The 10,125-nt window shown below is 48.5% G+C and overlaps 1 protein-coding gene across 1 annotated transcript in view; it reads left to right on the forward strand.

The window, feature by feature from the left end:
- ZC3H4 (zinc finger CCCH-type containing 4) overlaps positions 1-9,822 on the forward strand; it is a 29,696-nt gene extending 19,874 nt beyond the window's left edge. Inside the window, 6 exon segments of the mRNA XM_065420933.1 lie at positions 145-256; positions 1,174-1,283; positions 1,685-2,046; positions 2,973-3,397; positions 3,707-3,958; positions 4,948-9,822. Of these exon segments, the coding sequence (XP_065277005.1) occupies positions 145-256; positions 1,174-1,283; positions 1,685-2,046; positions 2,973-3,397; positions 3,707-3,958; positions 4,948-6,452 (2,766 nt within the window). The 3' untranslated portion in view covers positions 6,453-9,822.
- The last annotated feature ends 303 nt before the right edge of the window (positions 9,823-10,125 follow it).

Consider the following 10,125-nt stretch of genomic DNA (forward strand, 5'->3'; position numbering starts at 1 on the left):
CCCAGTTTTCAAGGATTTTAGGGCCAGAACCCCAGCAGAGAATCAGTTCCATAACAAGTGCCTTATAGGTGTTTGCTGCCCCCTGTTATTGTGTATGCTTTATTGTTTCATTAACAGTGCGGGTGTTGTACTTTTTCTATACAGGGGGAGCATTGCAATTTCAGCCATGACATCGAGCTACCAAAGAAGCGGGAACTGTGCAAGTTTTACATCACTGGTTACTGTGCGAGGGCGGAGAATTGCCCTTACATGCATGATATCCTTTCCTCTCGTTCACTGTGTTCCCAGTCACCACGGAGATCAGTGGCTAAGTCAGTCGTGTGCAGCCCTGTGCAACAGGGAAAAATGGGCCAGAAGCGTTAGGTCCCTGCACTAAGCAGCGTACGATCTACAGGCAAGTGCCTGTATGATATTGGTTCCCAGAATGTGGGGTGCACCCACTTGTGGGAGGGGGCCGTGAAGGGCTAGCTGAAGGTGTAGACAGACCTCTCATTTGTTCTTCAGTCTCAGCTTTCGTTTTAAAAAAAGTCAATCTCTAGCTGTTAGAATTGCAGACAAATCCTTCACGTTGTGATCTGAGTTAACTGATGCAGAGACGTCTGCCTAAGTTTGCAGAGAGCCTGAAACAATAACGGGGGGAGAGACTACCCTGAGTGTAACCTATGCCTGCCTGAGCCTGCAGAGAGCCTGAATGCTGAGGTGTGAACAGCCCCATTCATTTCAGTGGGTGCTGACTCAGATGCCAGCGATGGCATGTTCATTATTTCACTGCTCACCGGAGCGTGTCAGAAAGGAAGGGAAGGGTCCCATGATGAAGACCGGCACTAATGTTTCCCCGGGGGGAGGGAGGCTAGGACTAGCCATGGGAGTGTGGCTTCCTGTTGGTGAAGGCAGGCTGAGCTTGGGAACAATACAGTATGGAGTAAGCACAAGGGAATGGGGTCTTTAGGCCACAGAGCTGCACAGAGCAGGTGGGTTTGCAGGAGTTTTAGAAAAGGAAAATGTGAGGTGTGGGGCAGTTGTGTTTTATTTTCAGGGTTGGGACTGCAGAGATTTCACGTGCTTAGTAAGAATGTACCATTGGTGCAGCATTGTTAAAGTAACCTGTCTGCCCATTGACAGATTTTTTTATTAATTATTCAAAGGAGTTTTATTTTCCTTAACACTTTGTACGAGACTTTCCTTGTAAACTGTTCCACACCACTGGGAACTGTATCAATGGGGACGACTGCATGTTTTCCCATGAGCCGCTCACAGACGAAACACGGGAGCTGCTGGACAAGGTAAAAGGGAATGTTCATGTGGGTTCCTTTCCGAGTGGCTCTCTTGCCTTGGCTGATTTTGCTGCCCATGTGAGACTTTCACAGCAAGGAAAGAGGAGTTTGTAAGATGGGGTAACAAGGGTGTCATTTGGAGTCCCGAGATTGAATTCTGAAAAGGGAAGTGCAGGGAGCCTGGTCTGACTCTGCAGAGCAGAAGCCCCATCATTTGGGACACTTTCAGCTTGCCAGAACAGTAGGAGACAAGCCTGTGCTGGCAGACTCTCATATGCAACCTCAGCGCTGGAGAAACACGGGCCCAGGCCGTGGTCTGACCAGCCGCGCCGAGACCTGGCAAACTCATACCAACATGGGCTGTTTAGGGCGTTGCTTTTAACTGCCTCTCATTTCTCTCTCTCCCTCAGATGCTGGCTGATGATGCAGAAGCAGGTGCAGAAGATGAGAAGGAAGTTGAAGAGCTAAAGAAACAGGGCATCAATCCATTACCGAAACCTCCACCTGGAGTGGGCCTGCTGCCCACACCCCCTCGCCCTCCTGGCCCGCCAGCTCCAACGTCTCCCAACGGCAGGCCAATTCCTGGAGGACCCCCGCCTCCTCCGCCTCCCCCCCTTCCACCGCCAGGGCCACCCCAGCTGCCACCACCGCCGCATGAGCCTCTCTCACCACAGCAGCTTCAGCAGCAGCAGGACATGTATAAGAAGATCCCATCTCTGTTTGAGATTGTGGTACGGCCCACTGGGCAGCTGGCGGAGAAACTAGGCGTGCGGTAAGCATGACCCTCCCTTCCAACTACTTACGGATGCACTAAAGGAATAACACTCAGTGGGAGAGTCAGGAATAGGAAGGGGGAGTTATGTGTGCCGTTGAGAGGTCATTATTCATACCCTTCTCTCTGAGGGTCTTAAAGTAATTTTACAGGATGAAATTCATCCACAGCCTCTCTCAGTCACAAGCAAAACATTCCCACTTGTAGCCTAGTTGTTATTTAATGTAGCTAATATATGGAATTTCTTTGTGTTATTTGCATAGTAGTAAAATTCTCCCTACATGCATCTCGGAAGCTCTGTGGATCCTTTAGACGCGGTACAGGGTGTTTAGGAACCTGTGTGTTGTTTCACTGCACACGGGGTGGTACTGACCCCTTAGTGCAGTCACTGAGACCGTGTAATCTGAACATTATGTATTTCCTGTTCTCTCTCTGTGGAGTAGGCTCGGAAATAGGCCAGCCAAGGTTCTGCTCCTGACATCTGGTTTGCTACAAGGTTAGCCTGTCTTCTTCGCCCAGAGACCTCTGTGCCATGGCATGGTGGTCTAGGCAGGAGGGGGTTGCACAGTGTGAATTCAACATCCTGCTGCCATTTCATAGCAGTGTACAGAAGGGCTGGGGACGCAGTCCTGCTGCTACTGAAACTCGACAGTAAAGAGCTGGCTGCTGAAGTTGAGAGATGTGGACTAGACGCTTTTTGTGTGGAAATGAGGCTTTTCTGGCAGCTCCTGCCGGTGGGTGCATTAAAACAACATGGTCTATTCCTGCAGGAAGCAGAGCATGCAGCAACGGGCATTCCCTGCAGCACCATGCCTGTCCTTCCAGTTCTGATGGGGACACTGCTGCAAGCCCTGCTCTTTGTAGGGAAATGAGACTGATCTCAAGTTTGCATTTTAAAAGTTAAATTTCCCTCTGTTCTCTTCCAGGCACCCAGTTCCACCACCTCCCCGCTTCCCTGGGCCTGGTGGACCACCTGGGCCTATGCCAGGACCCATGCACCCGGATATGCACCCTGACATGCACCCGGATATGCACCCTGACATGCACCCGGATATGCATCCTGACATGCATCTGGACATGCACCCTGACATGCACCCCGACATGCACCCGGACATGCATCCTGATATGCATCCAGATATGCACCCCGACATGCACCCGGATATGCCTATGGGCCCTGGGATGAATCCTGGGCCTCCAATGGGTCCCAGGCCCCCAATGATGCCATATGGCCCGGACGATTCTCCACACTCCGGAATGATGCCTCCTGGCCCACCTGCACAAAGCTTCTACGATAATTTCTACCAACAGCAAGAGGGCCTGGACATGGACCCTGGCTTGATGGGTGATCCAGGTATGTTCCTCTTACTAGCTGTCCCTGGGTTGTCTCTGTTTATCAAGAATGACAGGAGTTGGTCTTGGGCAGGGAGGGCTGGACATGCGATGTTGGCCTGGTCTCTTTTAGCTGCCTGTGAGCACTTAACGTGCTGCTCTGGGTGGCTGGGTAGAACTCGCACCAGACAAGACTCAAACGTTGTCTGGTTTCGTGGGCATAAGTCTCTCTTTACTGCTTTCTTGAGTGTCGGCTGATATATTCAGCTGTATGAGAAATAACGTCAGTGTCCTGTGATTGTGAATGTTTGCCCTGTTCCTTCCATGGCAGAGGACTATGGGAATTATGAGGATATGGACGAGCCGCTGGGAGAGCATCTTTTCCCTGACCAGTCCTTGGAACCCGACTCCTTGTGTGAAGGAGGGGCTCCAGGGTTACACAAACCATCAGCCAACATCCCTGACTTCCTGCCATCAGCCCAGAGAGCTCTGTACCTGAGGATCCAGCAGAAGCAGCAGGAAGAGGAGGAGAGGGCTCGGAGACTGGCCGAGAGCAGTAAGCAGGAGCGGGAGAATGAGGAAGGCAAGTGGCAGAGCACCGGACTTGTTCAAAGATGTGTCCATGAAGGATGCCCCTGCACAAGCTACCCTATCCCCCAGGGGCTCCACACCAGACTAACCTGCTAGCCTGGCTTAGGCCCTTGGCCTGTTTCCTCCCAGAGTCCAGTGGCACCATTTCTGGTTGCTGCCTTCCCCCTCCATGTGGGCTGTGGGCACTGGCACATCTGCATTTCCATGCTGTGCTTGCAACATTCCTATGCTTGCAGGTCTCTCAGTGACAGAGACCGAATGCTATCCCAGATCTGTCTTTGCCCAGGGCTAAGATGTCTTGGGGGACAGACATTCTCCCTGTTTTCCAAATGGGCAGCCCTGTGGGAATGTCATTCTGCGTCCCATTGCTTCCGTCCCCAGCTCCTCTTTGAACATACTCGACAGCTCAGGCTGGCAGTGGGGTTTGTGCTTTTATTTTACAAATGACAAATCTTAAAACAAAAAGAGGCGCTATAGAGATTGTGATCTCAACAGACAGCGCCTGGTGGCAGCGTGGGCCCCGCGTGGGAGCTGGGTTAATATTCTCTGCAGATGGCCATCTTGGTTTTGTAGTGAAGGGCACTGGAGGTTTCTGAAGAACATGCACTCGGGTCTTTTCCCAATAAATCTCCCAAGCACTGATTCAGAAACTCCCTTCGTAAGGAGGGCCTGGGGTGAGCACCGAAAGTCATGAAGGAAGAAATAGGTGAGAGGAAGAATGGCAAGAGTACGCTACAGAAATAAGAGCAGCTGGCTGAAAGATCCCGCAAAGCTAATGTAGTTTGGTGAGGCTGGATGCCTGCGAAATGTTTGTGGATCCCCCTTTCTAGCATTGCAGCGTCGTGAGCTGCCAAGGGGTTGAGGGAGCTGCTTGTTAGTGTGAGACCAGTTGCTGCAGACCCTAACAGAGCCAGTTACCGTGTGGTTAGCGATGGTTGCGCGCACTGTGGTATTTGCTTACTCTCTTCTCCTTGTTCCTAGGTGATCCTGGCAACTGGTATTCCAGTGATGAGGATGACGGTGGAAGTAGCGTCACTTCCATACTGAAAACGCTAAGGCAGCAAAGTTCAAGCAGGCCTCATGCCCAGGCATCCCATGGAGAAATCAGTGGCAGCATCGGCCCATCCTCAGGTGTGAGTGACCCTCGCCTGCAGAAGGCCCAGCCAGCAGGGAGCAGTCGGCCTGCGGATCCGCGTGTGCTGCGGGATCCCAGGCTGTCTCGAAATGCCGATACTTGTAGTCCATCTAGCACTGGAGACGCAGGGCCCACTGACCCGAGACTAGCACGACACATTCCCACGCCTGCCCTGAAACCGGACGCTCCTCATTCCAGCACTGCTGCCAATCAGAAGGCTGCCGTGGTTCCTGAGGAGGAGGAAGGGGAAAGAGCACTAAGGGACAAACCGGTCAATATCCCCTTAGACGCACTGCCAGCCCACGCTCTGCGAGACCCCAGGTCTCAGCTGCAGCAGTTCAGCCACATAAAGAAAGACGTGATCCTAAACAAGCCAAACTTTGCCCGAATGGTCCTGTGGAGCCCAGAGGATCTGATTCCACTGCCTGTCCCAAAGCAAGAATTTGTTCCTGTCCCAGCTGCTCTCCAGGCATTACCTGCCCTTGACCCACGACTCAACAGGCCCCAAAACACAGGCCTTTCTGACCCCAGACAACGAGGGGCAGCAGCCCAAGCAGAGCCTGCCACCGGTTCTGGCACCAACATCCCTGACTTCGAGCTGTTGTCAAGAATATTAAAGACTGTGAATGCGTCTGGCAGTCCAGGGCCTGGGCAGAGCGAGAAACCGAGTGACCCTCGGATGCGCAAAGCATCAGCCGATCCCAGGTTACAGAAACCAGCAGAGCCAGCAGCTGTCAGAGCCGCTAAACCTGCGGAGCCAGCTCAGCCAACAGCTGCTCCCACGCCCAGCAGCGAGACAGCTCCCACCATTGCTCCCTACGACCCCAGGCTGCTGACAGCCGGTGGACTAAGCAAAGGCAGCAGCCAAAGCAGTGTGCTCAGTGGGATTAGTCTGTATGACCCCAGGACTCCGAGTTCAGGTGGCAAAGCCGCAGAGTCGCCCAGCGAAGGGAATGCATCGTTGAAAGGCCCAGAGGCCAGCAAGAGCGCTAACAAGGCCAAGGAGCCTCTGTTTGTGCGCAGGTCTGCGCTGGATCAGCCCGAGGCCGAGAAGGCAAGCGCTGAGCTTGCAACAGACAGATACAATAGTTATAACAGGCCGCGTCCCAAGGCCTCCTCCGCCGCCCCCGCCGCCTCCTCCACACCTGCCCAGGAGACTGCACCTCAGCCAGGGGTTCATAACCTCCCTGTGCCCTCCGTCTATGGCATGGTTAAGCAGACCACAAAGCCTGGGTCAGGCAGCCCCTTTGCAGGGAACAGTCCTGCCCAGGACAGTGAGCAACCGGATGCTGGGTCTCTGAAAGATGTTTTTAAGGGCTTTGATCCCACAGCTTCACCGTTCTGCCAGTAGTATTAAAGGACTGACCTTGCGTCCATGGATTGAATAACAGCGCGCAGTGTTGGTAACTTTTTTTTTATTCCATTAGTGCTCACTTTAGCCATATAACATGTATATAAATCGTTTTGGTTCTGGTCAGTGCTGTAACATATAGTCTCAAAGATGCATTTTAAATGAATAATCAAAGTATCCTTGTGCAGTAATAACCAGCATTTTGTTTGACTTCCCCAATAGTTTGTTTTAGAGCTTTCTTTCAAAATGCAATTGAAATCATTTTCGGAAAATAATGAATTGTCTGAAATGTCCTTGGGAAGCTGTGGCTGATCTGTCACGCCACCCTTTTGTCCTCCCTCTTTGCAGTAGCCGAGCATCTCCCCGGTACTACATTCAGGACAAGGGTAGTGACAGACTGGATGGCAGAGAAATGTGGTTCATACGTGTTGCTTAGCAGATTAAAGCTGTGAGCCATGCGGATTAGTAGAATGTGTTCACTTCTAAAATGTAACTAACTAAAGTATTTGTATCATAGTCTTTTTTAAAATTCTAGTACAGTGAACAGAATTACCATGGAAACATAACCATGTGGGATTATTTTTGTAATTGTGGGGGTTTTGTTTGCTTTTGTTTTAAGTAAATATTTTATGCCATTTCCTGGAGGTTGTTTGATTGTAAGACCCAGCTGGGTTGTAACAGGACTCGCATTCTCGAGACCTTCCATGGATGGCCATGGAATATTTGCATCCCAAAAAGTTGTGCAGTCTACCAAAAAAAAAAGGTTGTATTATTGAAATTAAATTATTAATCTCAATCAGATTTCACTTGTATGTATTTTGCGTATGGAGGGTTTTTCCATAAACACAAATCTGTGTTCTAAGATTTTCAGTAGATGATCCCCACCCTACCCCCCCAGGGGTAAAACCCATCTCCATCCAGATGGGAGGGGGGAACTCTGCATGCTGTGCATTTCAGGAGGCAGAGTTTTGTCCAATAGTGCCACACTACAAAGAGAGGCTGTTCTTTAGAAAAGAGAGAAAAGCGATGTTAGGTGCTGAATACTTTTTCTGATTCATTGTGTGTTTAGAAACAAATGTGGAGATGGAAGTGTTGAGTACAATGAGCTGTGCTTTCAGGGTGTGCAGGGAAAAGCAGCTACAGGGGAAGGGACGTGAGTGACAGATAATCAAGATTTTCAACAGATGAACGGGATACAGTAGAGTCTGTGGTTATGAAAATGGTTGTTGAGGGAAGGAAGATCTGGGGTGACTCCTTTCTGTGGCTCAGTGTTCTAGCTACAAGCTGTTTCAGTGAGTAAAAGGGGTAACAGGTTTATAAACCTTTCCGACAGACGAGACAAGTCTGTAGTTTACGGTTTCCTGATCATCCCTCTGCCCCGCACTTGTCTCAAACGTGCTAGATCTTTGTACTAATACTTTTTTTTTCTCCTTCCCATGCTCCCCTTGGTAGCCTCTGGTTACTCAATGTCAAGGTGTGTCCTACCCCCTACTTCTTGGTATTTCGATAGCGGTATCGCTGTGGAGCTAACTGGATTCCGCCGTCCGTCACGTGAATATTGGTAGTAACCCACGCTCACAAGTATTTGGCTGGCAAAGCCTGTAGCAAACATGCTCACAAGTATTGGAAGATAAAAACATTTTATGCAAAGTGTCTTTAAAGCATAAACTGCACCAAGGAAAAGCTAAAATGCTTGCACCTTTTAAGCCATATGTTGAGACATGGATCTGTACAATGTACATGACCAAAATGCAGTATCAATTCCTGTGAAATAATGGAAACGAAGTTAAATATTTTAAACACAGTTTTATAAACATGGCTGAGCCAGGTGGGTTCTTCGTTACACTTTCAGCCAGGCCAGTGTCTGTGGCACTATCAGGAAAATGTCTGTGGCGTGTGAACTGAGTATCGTGCTTTCTTCTGACCGAGGCACAAGCCAGAACTTTTGTCAGAGACCCCAAATAGCTGGTGATGGTGAGTGTTTTAAAGGCACAGTGTGCGTGTCGTAACTCTCCTTCCCCAGGGCCTCCCACCGGGGAGTGCTGCACCAGCTTAGATGAGGATCTGGTGCCAGGCTATCCCAGCCGACCCACCTTCCCCTGCAGAGAGGTTCCTGTTTTGTTGCAGAATATATCCCAAGGGGCTGTACCTCTCTGGCTTGAGAATTCATCCATTGCATCATGTCACAGTGGCTTGTCATCGGGCTGGTGTTTGCATAAGGAGTAGTGTGAGAGGAAAAACATTTCTCAGGACGCTGGCTACCGTCATTGAATCTGGTTTAGGATGAATTGTCCAACAGTGGGACAGCTGCTTAAAAACCCATTCAGTTTTGCTGTAAGCGTTATAATTTGTTTTGAAAAAGTTCTACAGCTAATGGGTGTTCTTTGGTTTTGGTGCATGTGAGATTAATATTAATAATGCCAAAATAACTCTTTTCAATTAAAAAAACCCAGTCTGGACTCTGAAGTTTTGTTACATTTATGTTTGGTGTTAATTTACTTGTCTTCTTCCCTTTGGACGCTATTTGTTTTACTTCCTCCTGCACCTTGCTTTAATTTGAGGCAAACTTCCTCTAAACAATGTCGCTCAACCCAGCTGGATTCCAGAAAACTCAGATGTCAATGGATTGTGCTGATCTGTTCAATAAGTGGATGTCCAATGGAGATCTAACCTATTAAAATTTCTGCTTACATCTCTCCCTGAAATTGTTTGCTAGTTTTCAATGAATCAGTGTGGCATCTGTGTGGGTAGTAGTTAGCGCACTGTTGAAGTGGTTTACCTCATGCCTTCTCTTGGTGTTGCCTCAGCTCTTAACCTGCAGTGAAGTGTGACATATGAACTCATGGCTTTGGAGTTTGGCTGGTATCACTGTCACAAAAAAAAGAGAAGTGAACTAAATCATTTGTGTCATGTTCTGCCATGTGAGATTGCTTTTAGGGAGAGGGATGTAAAATCAGTGGCATTTGTACCATAACCCTAAACATTTGTAACATAAATAAAAAAAACATATTGAACCCTGTCCAGAATATGAAAAGTGATGACGCTCTACTTTGGAATATATTCACCATAACGTAAAACATCACCAGTCTTTAATCCATTAATATTTTTCCATCTGCCAGAGCTTTAAGAGAGAAAAAATAATGCTCTAACCGAGATTGTAATAAACTGTAAATACTATTTCAGAATTGAAGTTATTGATGCAAATATGTATATACTGTATTGGTATTTTTACAATGACTGTTTCGTTGCATGGCTTTGTGTTTTTTTCCTTTTTTTTATTGCACATTTGTCTTCCAAAAATGTCATCTATATTTCTCCTGTCAGCTCTTTAATCCTCTATAATTGTATTACTGCCATTAAAGGATGCAGTTATTTTAAAGGTTTCTGGTTCATTTGGCTCAAGCGTGGGTTAACTACATTTGTGTTTGTTTAGCAATCTTACCTGATAGCTCTTTACAAATTATAGCCTTCATTTTCATGGGGGAGTTAAAAAATCCCTTCTCGTCTCATTGCAACACTCTTTTGGGCAGGACTGTTCGACAGTGTGAAGAATGGGGGAGAGAGTTTAAACCCAGCTCGCTGTTTCTGTGTTGGTTGGGGTGGGGGGACGCGCTTTGTAGACGTGTTTCCAGTCTATTTTTAACCCAATCCTATTCAGGCATGTAACATTGTT

Source organism: Emys orbicularis, chromosome 21, assembly GCF_028017835.1.
Source record: "Emys orbicularis isolate rEmyOrb1 chromosome 21, rEmyOrb1.hap1, whole genome shotgun sequence".
Lineage (NCBI taxonomy): Eukaryota > Metazoa > Chordata > Testudines > Emydidae > Emys > Emys orbicularis.